The 18,541-nt window shown below is 37.2% G+C and overlaps 1 protein-coding gene across 1 annotated transcript; it reads left to right on the forward strand.

The window, feature by feature from the left end:
- The first annotated feature begins 298 nt into the window (after window positions 1–298).
- On the forward strand, window positions 299–8,496 carry LOC100026575 (ATP-dependent DNA helicase Q1). The gene is given in 3 exon segments (XM_016433157.2): window positions 299–394; window positions 5,051–5,165; window positions 6,487–8,496. Coding segments are annotated over 3 exon segments (2,184 nt in total). The 3' UTR covers window positions 8,460–8,496.
- The last annotated feature ends 10,045 nt before the right edge of the window (window positions 8,497–18,541 follow it).

An 18,541-nucleotide genomic window follows, 5' to 3' on the forward strand; every position in this document is an offset into this window, starting at 1 on the left:
TGTCCTGATTGGCAGGCTAGTTGCTGGGTAGAATTCAGCACTGCCTAGGGAACTCTGGGAAAATGGTTGCCTGCTACTACTACACTGGCTTTGCCTCAGTGAGTAGGCCTTGATCTTCCTGTGGCCACAACTCTCTTCCTGACCCCCAAATCTTTTAAAAAATATGTAGGTTTGAATCCTGCCTGGCTCAGCCAACTGTTAAAATGTGGGGAGAGGCCCTGTTTATTAATCTAGTTGGCTGATCGGGTTTTGTGTAACCAGATCTGACAGGGTAACTCCCCTTGAGACAGAGAGCAAAATGGCTACACCCTGTCGTAGGCCAGTACTGTCTTGTGGGAAGGATAACACAGCAGCAGTGCCAGAAAGAGATAACGCCTTGGAGATGAGGATGCCCGTTTGCTAGGAATTTTACTTTCCCTGGCTTTCCAAGATGTTCCTCCTCTGGGACAGAAGCAGGCCTGTAAGAGAGATCAGAATGGGTTTGCTTAACGCAGTCTAATGAGTCTCTCCTGGGTAATACTTCTGACCCATCAAGCTTTGTTCTTCCCTACGTATAACAGATCTGGCTGCTTCCTTTGCTTTTTCATGGTTGCTCATTGAAAAGAAGGATAACAAGGATGAGGTCAGGAAAGAGGGTGCTTAGGTTTCCCTCACTAATGACACAGATCAATGGCACGTCTCTTCAGCCCTCCCCTAAAGCCGAGGCTAGCCTGGAAAGCCTCCCTGTCTGATGTTCTTCCCAATGCTGGCTAAATGCTAGGCTAATTCAAGAAGAAGCAAGTCTCTAGGTATAGCTGCACAGATGAGAGGTCTGAAGTCAGGACCTCTTGCTTTCTCTCAGGGCTAACCTCAGGGCAAACTGCTCAGGTGATCAGGTCCACACAGGTCTTGCTTTTATCAGTGAATCGGGATCTCCGGATAAGATAGGAATCACACAGGAATGAGTTATTTCCAGTCCTGGAGTGGGGCCTCAAAGCTGGCTCCCTCCTCGGAGTCCAGAGCTGACTCCCAGAGTCTGTTCCTCTCCAGAACTCTCTGCTTCCAACATTCCAACCCGCTCCTGCCTGTATTTTTCTGTTGCATGTCTTTGCAAAATACCTTCCTTCTTCTCAGGTCTATGTAACGAGTCAGTTGTTTCTCTGGTTATTATTCACTAAAGTATATATAAGACAGCAAGTTCTTCAGTTCAATCGAAATCCCCATTTCTGGTGCACTTTCCTGAAACATTGTTCCCAGAGTCTCAGAGCTTAGTTCAGTGTGGTATTGTGTGGTGGCCGTAAGAGCATTATCTTTCCTGTCTGGATTAAAGACTTGTTCCGACTATTTTAGACGTTCTCTGTTTTTCCAGGTGTTTTACAAATATTGTCTCATCTAATCATCACAACAGCTCTGTGAGGTAGATGCTATTTAGGATTCCTATTTTCTAACTAAAGAAACTGGTTACGTCAGAGATTAAATAATATGATCTAGATCTACAGCTAATAAGTGTTTGAGCTCAAATTTCCCTGAGCCCAGGTCTCTAGCTACTTCACCATCTGGCTATGTCAAGTCTTTATTTCCACTACGTCTAGAGTTCAGTTTGTATTTATATTAATACATATATATGTATATATTATTCATAAACTCTCCTGATTAAGAAAACTTGAACTGGCCTCCCAGTGTCCTCTCACTGAACCTCCTTTGCATCTGCTCTCCACACCCCATACCTGACAACTTCCTCCTCCCAGGAACCTCAGACTGAATTGGGAATGTTTCTTTTTCTATGCAAATCTAAGCCTTTACTGTCAATCTCTAGCCACGCTAGCATTAATCATACAAAAATAGTGGACACCAGATTATTTCTATATAATGGGAAATAAAATAATGACAAAAGAAAGTGAGCAAAAGATGGTGGAGATAATTCATTTTCATAAAAAGCAGTTAGCATTCCATTACTAACTGGAGAACAGAAACTGGCTTCTTTTGCTATTAACTCCTTCTTCTAGGGAAGAAGGGGAAAGCAAAAGAATTGGACAATTAATGGAGATATGAAATCTTTCCCAGCAATGGAGACAAGGGAAATGGAAGATGTCTTGGAGGACCACTCTCATGTCACCAACTATAGTTGTTGGTAGTCTTGGGCTCAGCTTCTGTTCACCCAGCACAGTAGCAACAATGGCAGAAGAAGCAGTCAGCCAGGCTTAAAAGGAAAGAGCAAGGAAGAATGTGCTAAAAGAACTAGCCCTCCCTTAATTACTTAATTCTGACCTGCCCATATAGGTCCAAGAAGGAGCACAAACTCTCCAAACTCTGTCTGGCGCCTATCTCCCTAAAGTCTTTAAAAAACAAGGACCTGGATGTCCATGTTCCCAACATCATTCACTCATTGGTGATCTTGAGTCTCTCATCTCCCTATTAATATAGAAACTACACATGGAAATATTGTTACAATATATTGTCTTTGATGCTATTGGTTTATATACTATGTTGATAAGTTGTTTTATTGATGTGGTTATGAACCTGAGGAAATCTTTTCATTTACTGCATACTTTTTCAATAGTTGTTGACTATTTGTTGGTACTTGAAAAAAATGACTAATACTGACAACTTTGATTTATGAAACCCCAAATTTACCCTTTCCCCAGGGGAACTTGCTTTGGAGACTGAACAGTAGACCGTCAAGCACCCATTAAGCTCATGGATAGAAGTGGTGAATGTATTCAAGTCTTAAGTACCTTTTTGTCTTCTAAGTTTTTCTTGTTGTATTTAGGGATCTCCTAGACATCCTGACCCCAAAACATTGGGCATGGCTGAAATGACTGAAAAGTACAGTTTTTTTTTCCATTTAAGAGTAGGAGTAGAGGTTTTTGTTATAAAGATTTTTTTAATTTAGCTCCTTATAAATTTGAGTAATTAGACCTTTGTCAAGTTTATATGGAGCTAAATCAATTGTACAAAAAATCAAATCATTCCCCAACTGATAAATGGGCAAGGGATGAATAGGCAATTTTCAGATAAAGAAATAAAAATTATCAATAAGTATATGTTCTAAGTGTTCTAAATCTCTGATAATCAGAGAAATTAAAATCAAAACAAGTCTGAGGTACCACCTCACACCTACCAAATTGGCTAACATGATAGCAAAGGAAAGTAATGAATGCTGGAGGGGGATGTGGCAAAGTAGGGACATTAATGCATTGCTGGTGGAGTTGTGAATTGATCCAACCATTCTGGAGGGCAATTTGGAACTATGCCCAAAGGTCAATAAAAGACTGTCTGCCCTTTGATCCAGCCATAGCACTGCTGGGCTTGTACCCCAAAGAGAAAATAAGGAAAAAGACTTGTACAAAAAGATTGATAGCTGCATCCTTTGTGGTAGCAAAAAAATTGTTAAATGAGGGGATATCCTTCGATTGGGGAATGACTGAACAAATTGTGGTATCTGTTGGTGAAGGAATACTATTGTGCTGAAAGGAATATGAACTGGTGGGATTCCATGTGAACTGGAACACCCTCCAACAATTTATGCAAAGTGAAAAGAGCAGAACCAGGAGAACGTTATACACAGAGACTGATACACTGTGGCAAATCAAATATAATAGAATTTTCTACTAGTAGCAATGCAATGACCAGAACAATTTTGAGAGACTTATGAGAAAGAACTCTATCCATATCCAGAGAAAGAACTGTGGGAGTAGAAACACAGAAGAAAAACAACTGCTCAACCACATGGGTCAATGGGGATATGATTGGGGATGTAGACTCTAAATGAACACACTAGTGCAAATATGAATAATATGGAAATAGGTCTTGATCAATGAGACATGTAAAACCCAGTGGGATTGCTCATTAGCTATGGGAGGGGAGTGGGAGGAAGGGAGGAAAGGACATGATTCATGTAACATGGAAAAACATTTTAAATTAATTAAATAAATAAATTTAAATTCTTAAAATAAAATAAAATAACTAGATTACATAAAATACTTGATTTGCCAAAGCAAACACAGAAATTATTTTCAAGATGGTTAATTTTGACTTTCAAGATACTATTTTCTCTTAATTCACTTAATTCAAGTGCCTCTGTTTCCAGGTCACTTATCTTGCTTTTTAAGTTCTTTTCCCAGTTGTCTCCAGCCTCTCTTAATTGTTTTTGAATTGTATTTTGAGTTCTTCCAAAGCCTGTGTCCAATTTACTGGAGTTTCTGTGTTTTTTGCTTGGTGTTCCTTGATCCTCCCCTGTTTCATTTGCTCTTTGTTCATTGTCTGGATAGAAGCTGTTGATTGTAATTTCTTTTTTTCTTTTCTGTTGTTTGTTCATATTTCTTCCTTCTTTTCCCCTTGTAATTGCCTGTAGTCTTGCTCCTCTCATTATGTGCTGAATCTGTGGGTTTGGGCTATTCTGTCCTGATGTAAAAATAGACTCGAACTCTGGACTTCAATCCCCAGAATCCCTTGCTCCACTTCCCCAAAATGCTTTGTAATCTCATGGAATTCTCAGGTGGGTGGGGATCGAGAAGGGATTTAACCTGATTGCAAAGGCTTTGAGGCTCTTTTGGACTTCCATTTTGGAGCAGATGTGGCTCTTTCCATAATGTAGGTGAGGTCTTATCTAGGCCTCTCTGGCCTAGGCACGTGTTTCTTATTCTGTATTTTCTTTAATCCTTAATCTTTAATAAACCTCTAAAAAATATAATACTCCTTGCAGAGAGAAACTAATTTCTACCTTCCTCAGTCTCCCCTAAATTTTAATCTTAACAGTTGGCGACCTAATGGGAGAAAAAACTCTCAATCTTCTGATTTTTTTCTGATCTTTAGTTCAGTTTTCATATCTAGTGCCTAGAAATTTTTTTGAGCCACGTTTCTCTGGCCAAGGTTTTTTACCCTTGCAAAGCTGCTGCTCGTTCCAGTCATTAGATAGCTCACAGGCTTGCTCCTGACCTGTTTGCTGTCCACCTGGTCCTGGTCCTGGTCCCGGCCCTGCCCACCCTAGCAGCCCACTCCGGCTCTGGCTCCTGGCCTCTCACCTGGTGCCTGCTCTCCCAGCCTTGCCTGCCTGTGTTTCTGCCTGCAGCCATCTGCTGGCCACTGCCTGCCTGTTTATGCACCCCAGACCCATGAGCACAACCCCAGCCGGCAAATCATCCAGATCCTTGGAGCAGATCGCTCAGGACTCATTCTACCAGTTGGTAACAGGGGATTGGGCTCCATGTGGGCAGAGTGGATCAGAGGAGAGGAAGAGACTAGAGAGAAGAAACAGATTTTTCAAGCAGGAACTTAAAAAGCAATGGTCTATTTAAAAGGATACCTTTTGACTGTTCTGGTAATAGCATTGATTTCACCTGTGTGCAACTTTAACTTTGAAGGGGCAAATGGGTGGCTCAGCAAACTGAAAGCCAGGCCTAAAGACATGGGGTCCTGGGTTAAAATCTGGCCTCAGATACTTCCCAGCTGTGGGGCCCTGAGCAGATCCCTTAAACCCCATTGCTTAGCCCTTACCACTCTGCCTTCAGACAATAGACATTTAAATGGATAATTAAAAATAAAAAAAACCCCAAGGAACTTTAAAGACTGGAGGTTATGTATTCTAAGGCATTTCAGACTCCAATGGTTTATACAAATCTCTGTATTTCTAAGGTTTAACTTTGTGATTTTAAGTTCATATATTACTGGATTCAATATTATTCTGTTATGCTGTTCATTTTGAATGTACTGAGTTTTGAAATTCTGTTGTTTTTCCCCTAAAACTATTGAACAAATATTATTGAATAAGCCCATATAAGAAAAAAACAGCTTTTTTCTATTTTTGACTTTGTAAATTGTCACATAGAGGATAGATAGACTTCAGAACTGGTTACGATTGCTATAACAACCTTTGGAAAATTTAATGTGCTAAATATCTCAAATGATTTTAAGGGTTTTTTAAATATGATTTTTTAGAATTTTTTTTTAACAATCTCTGGTTATTTTGCCTGCCCCTACCACAAGGTGTAAGGCTCACTCTAGTAGCTGAAGTGAAATACATTTTATAACCCCCAACCTTCCCGCATTTCTAAACATGTAAATGGAAGTTGGGGCATTTAATCTCAGGGCATTTGTACCCCTAAAAAGCCTCCAAAAAAGGAGCACCCCTTTATTTATACTCTTCAGCTTACTACTTAACTTCCACCAGAATGATGTATAGATTTCTTGATTATGTTCTTAACCCAAGATGAGTTTTACTTTGTTTAAAATATGTTTATTACCAAGGTTGAAAGATTTGCTATGATTGTAAAAACTTGTGACAAATATCCATCAATTCATAGGTTTTAAAAATGTCATACGTTCAGTGCTGAGGGGACAACCTGTGAACCACCCTTACATTTAGTTGAAACTCTTTTGGTTTCATTTGTAGCAAGAATGTCAAAATTGACAGGATTCAATCCCTCAGGCTGATTTACCATCTCCACCACAAAGTACCTTCATTGTCATAAAAAGGAACTTCAGGGATTATAAAAAGTTTGAAAATAGAATCAGTTTCAGAGCCAAGTGAGGAATTAGATTCCATCACCAGTGAGCTACAGGCAGTAGAAATTCAGATACAATAACTTCTGGAAAGACAACAAGAGCTTATTCAGAAAAAGACTGCCCTAAAGAAGAGAATAAAGCAGTTTCTAGAAGATCCAGGTGCTGGAGCAAGCTCAGAATTTGATTCTTCACCTGAGAGCTGGAATAAACAAGATTTTCCATGGTCTGAGAAAGTTAAAGATGCTATGCAGAATGTCTTTAAACTGCAAAAGTTTAGACCTCTACAGCTTGAAACTATTAATGTGACAATGGCTGGAAAGGAGGTATTTCTTGTTATGCCTACTGGAGGTAGAAAGAGCTTGTGCTACCAGCTACCAGTAGTATGTTCTGATGGTTTCACACTTGTGATCTGCCCTCTGATTTCTCTTATGGAAGATCAGTTAATGGTTTTAGAACAACTGGGGGTTTTAGCTACTTTGCTAAATGCTTCCAGCACTAAGGAACATGTGAAATGGGTTCATGCTGAAATGGCAAATAAAAACTCTAAGCTGAAGCTCATTTATGTTACCCCAGAGAAAATTGCTAAAAGCAAAATGTTTATGTCAAGATTGGAGAAAGCCTATGAAGCAGGAAGATTCACCAGAATAGCTGTGGATGAAGTTCATTGCTATAGTCAGTGGGGTCATGATTTCAGGCCTGATTATAAGGCACTTGGTATCTTAACACGACAATTCCCCAATACATCACTAATTGGGTTGACAGCAACTGCTACCAATCATGTTTTGAAGGATGCCCAGAAAATTCTGTGTATTGAGAAGTGCTTTACATTTATTGCATCATTTAATCGGCCAAATCTTTATTATGAGGTTCGGCAAAAGCCCTCCAACACTGAGGATTTCATTGAGGATGTTGTGAAGCTCATTAATGGGAGATACAAAGGACAGTCTGGAATTATATACTGTTTTTCTCAAAAGGACTCTGAGCAAGTCACAATTAGTTTACAGAAGCTGGGAATTCAAGCAAGTGCTTACCATGCAAATATGGAACCAAAAGACAAAACCAAAGTTCATAAAAATTGGTCAGCAAATAAAATTCAGGTAGTAGTGGCAACAGTTGCATTTGGTATGGGAATTGATAAACCAGATGTGAGATTTGTTATTCATCATTCAATGAGCAAGTCTATGGAGAATTATTACCAAGAGAGTGGACGTGCAGGTCGAGATGACCTGAAAGCTGACTGTATTTTATACTCTGGTTTTGGAGATATATTCAGAATAAGTTCCATGGTGGTAATGGAAAATGTAGGTCAACAGAAACTTTATGAAATGGTGTCATACTGTCATAATATACACAAATGTTGTCGTATGTTGATAGCTCAACATTTTGATGAAGTGTGGAATTCTGCAGCTTGTAACAAAATGTGTGATAACTGCTGTAAAGATATTTAATTTGAAAAGAAGAATGTAACTGACCACTGCCAACATCCAATTAAGATACTGAAACAAGCAGAAAAATTGAATGAAAAACGAACGCCACTGAAACTTATTGATGCTTGGTTGGGAAAGGGTACAGCAAAATTGAGAGTATCTGATGTTGTACCCCCAAAACTTCCATGTGATGAATTGGAGAAAATTATTGCTCACTTCATCCTACAACAGTATCTTAAAGAAGACTTCAGTTTTACAGCATATGCTACTATTTCATATTTGAAAGTAGACCCTAAAGCTCATCTTCTGAACAACGAGGAACATATAATTACCATGAAAGTAAAGAAAAATACAAAGGGTTCTTCCAAGGTTGAATCATCGCAGGTTTCGAATTCTGAAGCAGAGAGAAAGATGAAAGAAAAATATTTGGGCAACTTCCAGAATACCAGTGTAAAAAAGCATGGAAATCAGCTTAAAGAACTCCATTCTGAGACAACAAAGGCAAAGAAAAGGAAATTGGATAACTTAATCACTGAATCAATTTTTTAAGAGAAGGGCACAATTTATAAAAAGATAGCACTCACTTCAACAAAAGTTTTATTTTTGAATTCATTATATGTACATGGAACTTTTTAGAACTGTAAGCAGTCTTTTGGTTAAAAAAATTTGTACTTTTTTGAAATATATACTGATGATGTAAGATTATGAACCACTTGATTTAGAAAACAACAAGCTGACTTGGAGATAGTCCATCTTAAATTGCATAAACCATTCACAACAGAGGACCTGGATAGTTTAAAGACAAGAATGGCAACATTTTTTTGTAGATCCTTTCAAGGCAGTTAAGGAGTTCAAATGTGCCCTTTGCTTGTTTGATCCAACGTTTGAGGATGTGGACATTCTTTTAGCAGAACTTTTTACCCCTCGGGAGAAAGATCAGTTTATCCAGGAATTGTAAAATAACCCTAACCTTATTTCATGGCCAGAACAATGGAGAGACTTAGAACTTTCTAATAATCAAAACTTATCTTAAGAAGGGCACATGAAGATCTTGTAGAGGCCATGAAAACTTTTGCAAAAAAACCTGATAGTTGGGGAAGATTTGAGCAAATGAGGCAGGAAGTAGGACAACACCCATCAGTGTATCTCGATAGGGTAGGCAAGGCTGCCAAGAACATTCTCAGATTTCAAAACCTAAACAAAGACAATCTCTAGCACATCAGGAGACAATTCGTTAAGGGAAGCAGCCTGTCCATAAACACATATTTTTGGTTACACTGGGATGGGAGGAACTCAGTCTAAAGGATTTAAGGAAAACATCTACTTACATTTACTCAGGGGATAAGGAACATGCTAAGGAGAAAGTTGAAATAATCAAAGATCTCAAACAGTAGCTCAAAGAGGCAAATATCATCAAAGTAGGAGATAAAGTTTACATCAAAAACTTTAGCAGAAAAACAGCTACAGACATAAAATGGGTTGGATAATATGAAGTTTTGCTAACCACACGAAGTTCCATAAAAATTGCAGGAAAAGAGTAATGGTTCCACTGTTCACATGTAAAACCTGAGAAATCTTACACCAATGCAAAAGATATAGGTGAAGGAAAAAAAGTGAAGAGAAAAGATAGTGCTGAGAAATGATAAATAACTGATAAACATCAAAAAATACATCTCTATGAAAGATTAGTTCCACAAAATGTTCCAGACCAAAGGAGTGGAGTGATCATCTGCCGCTAAGGGGCGTCCAACCCCAAAACCTAGTGGGGGGGGTCACCCCGAAGACCTGTCCTGACCTCTGCCAAGCTTATTCCTACAATACTGAAGACGCAAGATTATGAACCACTTGATTTAGAAATCAAAACTATTCAACAAAATGACCCCCCAAAAGTAAGCTTTTTAGAACATTGTTAATGCCCTGAAAATGTTTACTTAACTGCTATAACTGCCTATATTCATATAATTGTTTTTTAAACTGTTACTTTCCAAGTATTGGTTCCAAGGCAGAAGAATGGTAAGGGCTAGGCAACAGGTTGAATGACTTGCCCAGGTTCACACAGCTAGGAAGTGTCTGGAGCCACATTTGAACCCAGGACTTCCCATCTCCAGGCCTGGTTTTCTATCCACCAATGCATCTAGCTGCCTCTTCCCTTTATATAGTTTTAGTAACATAGTAAAAAGGTGGATTAAAATCAGTATAGATGCAGAAGAAACACTGACTTTGGATTTAGAGAGCAAGGACATAAATCTAACCCCTTATGCTTACTACCTGTATAAGTTTGGGCAAGTTATTTAATTAAGCTTCTGTTGGTCTTTCAGTTCCCTCATCTATAAAATGAAGAAGTTAGGCTAGATCAGTGGGGTCAAACTCAAGCAGAAACAGGGGGATTAAACCTTGGAGATAGATACTGAGTTAGAAAACCACATGTACTATTATGCTTTAACAAAATTTTTATTTATTTTGTTAGACATTTACTAATTACAATTTTATTTGGTTTGAACCATGCACTTTTTTACTATTCTTAAATTCTAAGATAATAAATATGCATTATAAAATCAAGAGGTACCAGGTTTTTGTTGTTATTCAGGTAGAGATGAAAACATAAAAGAGCTCCATTATTTATGGTCTAAAACAGCTACAATAAAAATGTTATTTGTTTAAAAACTTTAAAATGGCACTATTTGAAATATTTCTTCCTAATTAGGTTCTGAAGATTGTTTTCACATATTTGACAAAAAACAAACAAACAAGAAAAACAAGAGTGAGACTTTTAGATAGATTAAAAAAAAAAAGCAACTCCTTTGCAACAGTTCTTTGAAGACATGATCCAGTAATCTGATTGGCTGACAAAGATTTGAATGGTCATGCTGCCCAAGGTATCAAACTATGCCACTGGGGGCAACTGGGTGGCTCAGTGGATTGAGAGCCAGGCCTGGAGAGGGGAGGTCCTGGGTTCAAATGTGGCCTCGGCCACTAACTGGCTGTGTGATCCTGGGCAAGTCAATTAACCTCTATTGCCTAAGGCGCAATGCTCTTCTGCCTTGGAACCAATTCACAGTATTGATTCGAAAGTGGAAGATAAGAATTAAAAAAAATTTTTTTTAAGTATGTCAATTCTTTAAATATATCATCAACAAACTAAATTGCTGACAAAAATGTCATACAACAACCTATGTGAAATATGACAGTGTGTTTGTTTGCTATTGTAATTAATTGGGCTATTGAGAATTTTGGGGTTATTGAAGCTAATTTGTAATACTGCTCAATTCATTTGCCTTCTACTCACAGTGGAGCATGGCTAGACGTGAAGAGGAAATGGGTCTCATTTTTGGTGAGAAAGCCTTGTATTCTGTATTTTCTTAGCTGACACAGAGTGTCAATGATTACAAGCTATATTTTTGAATTTTTAAAGCTCTTTTATTATTATATTTTCTTGCATGTGCAATATACTATTTGTTTTTTTTTCTTTCTTTTTTATATTTGAAGCACATGTCACCAGTATTAAGATTTTCTTTAACTTTTTGACTTTTCAGTACTATAAGTTTGAAATACATTTGTCAGAGCATGCCCAAAAAGCTTGTGACTATAAAAACGATGCCACTAATTATTTAAATAAATTATGGGACTTTGCTTAATGATTCTGTCTGATTCCAGGACAAGATATACACAAAAGAGCCATTGCACAGGGCCAAAGAAAAGCCAATCCAGGATGAATTGATGCACTTCCAGGCCAATACAAAGGTCTTGAACCTAGTGTGAAGACTCGAGGTTACTGTGTTTATCATTGCTAGACATAGGCTTTCCTTGTGTCCACACTCACTCTGAAGATACTCACAGATGAGTATCCCCAAACTTGGCTCCTATAATCTGGTCCCCTTTTCTGCCTCTCATAGTGTGGTACCTTTCTGTAGTCCTGGCTATTGATTGGATAAATGCATCATTGCTTCGATCATTTTGATTGGGCCCTGATTGAAAGACCTGTTATAGATTTATTTTTCTTTTACTTGGAATTTTTACACATAAGACTTTGATAGTCTATATTTTCATCCAGAAATTTTTCTTTTCTTTTTGATTTTTCTGATGTTTTTGTTCATTTCTCTTACCAATTGATTCATATACCTCATACCTCAGCCACGCATCCCTAAGTGATCCTGTATTTGTCAATCACCCTCTTAACGGGGGAATGTAAAAAATATCATTATTTAAATTACAAAGTTTAAATTCCTTTTGAGAAGAATTTTAGGTAAAGAAGATGCTACTTCCCTGAATCCAGAACTGAACTGTTGGAGAAGACATAATGAAGATGCCTCCAGACCACAAGCTACACAAAAATGAACTTTGGGTGTAGTTAATTGAACATTTATTTGTATGTATACTTTCATGCCAAAGGGGACTGCCCCCTAACTGGCTTTTTGTCAATGTGTCTAGCAAGTATTGGTTGTTTTTTTTTCTTTTCCTTAATGTTTAAGTTGATTATGTTTTCATGATCATTATTGGGGAAACTTCTCTCCCCAATAATGATCAAATGGGGGAATGTAAGAATAGACTCGAACTCTGGACTTCAATCCCCAGAAGCCCTTGCTCCACTTCCCCAAAATGCTTTGTAATCTCATGGAATTCTCAGGTGGGCAGAGATCGAGAAGGGATTTAACCTGATTGCAAAGGCTTTGAGGCTCTTTTGGACTTCCATTTTGGAGCAGACATGGCTCTTTCCATAATGTAGGTGAGGTCTTGTCTAGGCCTCTCTGGCCTAGGCACGTGTTTCTTATTCTGTATTTTCTTTAATCCTTAATCTTTAATAAACCTCTAAAAATATAATACTCCTTGCAGAGAGAAACTAATTTCTACCTGCCTCAGTCTCCCCTAAATTTTAATCTTTACATTGAAGGGACTTCTTCTCTGCTCTGCTGATTGGTCAGGTTGAGCCCTGATGTCAGATCTTCCCCAGCTCTCAGCATAAGCTGAAAAGGAACTGGGTTTCCCACCTTGTTATTAAGGTGTTCTGTAGTAATTGCAGCTTTCACCCTTAGAGTTTAATCAGCAAGCTATCATGGAGTTAGTTGGGGAGGAGTGTTGGAGCTGGAACTTCCATGCCCTTTGAAGGCCTCTTATTTGCCCTATTGATAAGATTAAGCCTGGGAAGAGTTGGTCTTGCAGAGCTGGATGTGTCCTGAGGTCAAAACCTTGGGAAGGGGGTGGAGATATGGAGTGTCTGTGCATGGGCTGCCTTCTCTGAGCTTCTCCTCTAGGTTCCTCTCTGCCACCTGTGTTCAAAACCTTGAGCCAGGCACAGCTGTGTCTTCAAGGTATTCCCTCTGGACTTGTGTACCCTTGCCAGCCCAGAGATTCCAGCCACCACTGGAGGCTCAGTACTGTAGGTGGGGGACCTTCCTTCTTCCTTCTTCTTAAACTCTAGTGTTCTGAAAGTCAGGATTTTGGGGGGCATACCTTTTAAGTTGGGTCCAGCAGGAGGGTTCTTTAGCTCTGTCCTGTTGTTAGATTTGGTTTTCAGTCCCCTAGAAGCATTTTTTTTTAATTGGTGAGGGAGGGTTTTCAGAGGTCTGAACTTTTGCTGACTCTGCCTCTCCGCAAACACAGAAATTAAAAGAACACAATTACAAAACACTTTTCACACCAATAAAGTTAGAACTAAACAATTGGGGAAACATTAGTTGCTTTTAGGTAGGCAGAGCTAATAAAATAAAATATTTAATTCTACCTAAATTAATTTACTTATTCAGTGCCATATCAATCAAACTATCAAAAATTATTTTATAGACCTAGAAAAAATAAAAACGAAATTAATCTGGAAGAACAAAAGGTAAAGAATATAAAGGGGAATTAATGAAAAAAATGTGATGGATGGTGACCTATCAGGACCAGATTATAAACTATAGTATAAATCATTAAAACAATCTGGTATTGGCTAAGAAATAGAATGGTGTATCAATGGAATAGATTAGGTATAAATGACCTTAGCTATCTAGTGTTTGATAAACACAAAGATCCCAGCTTTTTAGATAAGAACTCAGTAGCTAACAAAATCTACTGGGAATATTGGAAAATAGTATGGCAGAAACAAGGTATAGAACAGTATCTTACACCCTACACCAAGATAAGGTCAAAATGGGTATATGTTTTAGACATAAAGTACGATACTACAAATAATTAGGGGAACATAGAATAGTTTACCTGTCAGATCTATGGAGAATATTATTTATTTATTTATCTATTTTATCTGAAAATTTTTATTTAATTAATTTTTAGAATATTTTTCCATGGTTACATAATTCATATTCTTTCTCTCCCCTCACCCCACCCCTTCCAGTAGCCAACACACATTTCCACGGGGTTTTATGTGTGTCCTTGATCAAGACCTATTTCCATATTATTGATAATTATGCTAGGGTGATCATTTAGAGTCTATATCCCTAATCATATCACCATCAACCCTTGTGATCAAGCAGCTGTTTTTCTTCTGTGTTTCTACTCCCACAGTTCTTCCTCTGGATGTGAATAGTGTTCTTTCTCATAAGTCCCTTAGAATTGTCCTGGATTATTGCATTATTGCTAGTAGAGAAGTCCATTAGAATGTAAGAATTTATGATCAAACAAGAGATAGAGAACATGACAAGATGTAAAATGAACAATTTTGTTTATATTAAATTTAAAAGGTTTTGTACAAACAAAACTAATGTAACCAAGGATAGAAGGGAAACAACAAACTGGGGAAAATTTTTATAACAAATTTCTCTGATAAAGGTCTCATTTCTCAAATATATAGAGAATCAAGTGAACCTATAAAGAATACATGTCATTCCCCAATTGACAAATGGTCAAAAAGATATTAACACATAGTTTTCAGATGGAGAAATCAATAATCATATAAAAAAATGTTCTAAAACACTCTTGACTAGAGAAATGCAAATCAAAACAACTCTGAGGTACCACTTTACACCTATCAGATTGACCAATATGACAGTAAAGGAAAGTAGCAAATTTTGCAGGGGATGTGGCAAAAATGGAATACTAATGCATTGTAGTTGGAGTTGTGAGGTGTTCTAACCATTCTGGAGGGTAATTTGGAATTATGCTCAAAGGGCTATAAAACTGTGTATCCCTTTGATCCTGTAATGCCACTACTGAGTTTGTATCCCAGAGAGATAATAAAAAATTGAAAAGGACCTATCTGTACAAAAATATTTATAGCAGCTCTTTTTTGTAGTGGTAAAGAACTGGAAATTGCTGTGATGTTCATCACTTGGGGAATGGCTAAACAAATTGTGGTATATGTTGATGATGGAATACTATTATGCTATAAGAAATGATAAGCAAGATGATTTAAGAAAGAGCTGGAAAGACCTAAATGAACTGATGCAGAATAAAATAAGCAGAACGAGTAGAACATTGTACATAGTAACAGTAACATTGTGGGATGATCAATTGTGATAGATTTAGCTAGTCTCAGCAATACGATGATTCAAGACAATTCTGAGGGACTTCTGTCAAAGAATGTTCTGCACCTCCAGAGAAAGAACTGTTGGAGTTGGAATGTGGATTAAAGCATACAATTTGTCACTTTAGTTTATTTGGATTTTTATTTGGGGATTTTGGTTTCACACAAATGTTCTCTTACAACAATGAACAATTTGGAAATAAGTTTTTAATGATAATATATGTATAACCCAGGTTGAATTGCTTTTCACTTCAGAGAAGGGGCAAGAGAGAAAGGGTGGCAATTTGAATCTTATAACTTAGAAAAACTTATGTGGAAATTGGCTATTATGTATAATTGCATAATAAAATATCTTTATAAAAATAAAAGGTAAATAATAAAATCTTTGTAGCAAATTTCTTTGATAAAGGTCTGATAGAGATAAGGCCTAGACCTACTATTAGATTATTGATTGGTATCGATATAAGGAATTCTATGGTGAATGCAGTTTGATATCTTCCTTGTGTCTTTTATAGTAAAGATATACTTAGTGTATAATTATCCTAAAATCCAAAGTTAAGTGCCATAAGGATACCTGTGGAAACCACACACAGCATCAAAAGATCCAGAGTGAACTTTGGGATATAATGAACTGAACTGAAAGGGGTTGAACATATTTATTCTGAATGTAAACTCTTATGTCAAAGGGGAATGACTCTTAATTGTTTTTTTTTTTGTCAATGGGCCTATCAATTATTGATTTTGCTTTCTTTTTCTTTTATTACCCTCTTATCCCAAAATTATAACTTCCCCTTAGAAAATGTAATATTGTAGGCACCACTAGCCAGAAGATCTTTAGAAGTAAGAAGTAAGAAGTAAGCTGGTTATTTAAAATGATTCATTGGGGAGACTAGGCATGTAAATCTGGAAGATTTCAACATGCTTGTATCCCAATAGAATCACAGGGGGGATTGTGAAAGGAAAATTTTTTAACTCAACTTAATCAATTAAGTACTTGGAGTGCTCCACCCTTTAATTTAATCAGTCAGGAACTTGAGGATCCTTTTGATAAAAGTTTACACCCTCAGAGTACAGGAGGTGGATCCCACAGGCACTTCCTCCAGGGCAGTGCCAGGCAAATTAAGAAACTCTGATTGGTTTCTGAGATGTGATAGATCAGCCCACAGTGAAAGGAAGTAGAAAACAGAGAGATAGGAAATGATGTGGAGAAAACTACTTATAAAAGCCAACTGAGGGCATTTGGACTCATTCTGCTGCATTGGTGGTTCTTGCTGAAAGAGGGATTCTTCTGCACAGCTACAGCCTAAATATATAGGTGGCAGGACTTCAACCCAAGTCTTCTTAGTTCTTATATCAATATCCAACCCACTAAACCATGCTAATCAAAGTTCTTATGAAGGAGACATATGAGGAATTGATTTAAGTATATAAGAACAAGAGTCACTCTCCAATAGATAGATGGGCAAACCATATGAACAGTTAACCCTCAAAAGAAGAAATGCAAATGAAAACATCAAAAGATATGAAAGGGGCTTCTAGGGTAGACACTTTCTAGTTATTTGACTCTGAAGCCCTTGCTGATCTTCTGCCATGGAACCAATACTTGTATAAATTCTAAGACAGAAGGTAAGTATTAAAAAAATACAACATATAAATGTTCTAAATCACCAAAAAAAAAAAAAGAGATATAGAAACTAAAGTAACTTTGAAGTACCAGCCTACAATTAGCAGACTGTCAAAGAGGACAAAAAATAAAAGCAAAAATTGTCGAAGGTGATGTGGGAGGATAGGAAAACCAATAACTCACTGTTGGTAGAGCGGTGAATTGGTCTAATCATACTAGATAGTAGGTTATACTATAGTTAAAAAATTACTGACCTACACTACTGCTCAGCATATATTTAGATCAGTGAAAGAGGAAAAGGGTTCAAATTTACAAAAATATTTATAATTTTATTATTGTAAAGAACTGGAAATTAAGGAAGTGTCCATAAATTGGGGGAATGACTAAACAAATTATGGTCTATCAATGTTAAATAATATTATACCATAAGAAATACCATAGAGAAACCTAGGAGAGGTTATGAATTGCTACAGAATGAGGTGGACATCACTAGAAAAATAATTTAATTTGTACAATGAAAATTTATACAGTGAATGACTTCAGAGTGATGATCAATGTAATGACCAATTTACAAGTCAAGAAGATTGGAGATGAATCATTCTTCCCATTTCTTGTAGGACAGGTCTAGAGGGGTCAAGTCAGCTATATATTTTGAGCACGAACAATGTATTTGTTTTACATGACTATATTTGCCACAAGAGAGGAATTTTTGTGGGAGGAGAGATTTCTACAAGACAAAAAACATAAAAGACATAATCTATATGTTTTGCAAGATGATGCCTTCTGTGGTATGAGGAAGAGAGGGAAGGGTTGAGTTTAAAAAAAAAGAAAAACGATAAAGGTGTAGTTGTGGCAGGAACTAATGCTTACCTAAGGAATTAAAAGGCTCCAACAAATCTTAGAAAATAAAGAAATTTATTAGGAGAAAAGGTTAAATGGCCAGAAGGCAAGACGGAGGTTGCCTCTCCTAAGAAAAAAATGGTTGAGTTTATATGAGTTTTACAGGAGAGAAGATTATGTAATATAGGAGGGGTCTTACAGAAAGATGGGGAGGGAGTGTCTGAGATTAGGAATGTTGTGAGATATGCAGAACTCGAAGGTATGGAACATGCATGCCGTCTTTGTCCAGTGCTTATCAGAGATGGCATGCTTTAACCACCCTGCATTCCTGAGGTTAGAGGCTTCAGTGTCTCCCCAGAATTTCCCCCAGGTTTCCTTTGTCCTACTACATAGTGATAGTAAAATCAAATTATAAAAGGAGAAAAGAAAAATGTCATTTAAATAAATTATAGAAGAGAAGAAACTTCAAAAGTTTAAATAAACGTATTACATTTAAAATATTTGTAATAATATTAATATTATTATTTATATATATTATTTATTAATATTAATAAATAGCCAGCCATTTATAGAACTATTTAAGGTTTGCAAAATGATTTACAACTTTGATCTCATAACCATGTTGAGAGGAGCAACCACCTACTCAAAAGAACCTTGAACTCGGCCTTCGCGTGTCAAAGGTGCGGGAGACAGAGGCTGAGGAGAGATCCC

This window comes from Monodelphis domestica, chromosome 4 (genome assembly GCF_027887165.1).
Source record: "Monodelphis domestica isolate mMonDom1 chromosome 4, mMonDom1.pri, whole genome shotgun sequence".
Taxonomy (NCBI): domain Eukaryota; kingdom Metazoa; phylum Chordata; class Mammalia; order Didelphimorphia; family Didelphidae; genus Monodelphis; species Monodelphis domestica.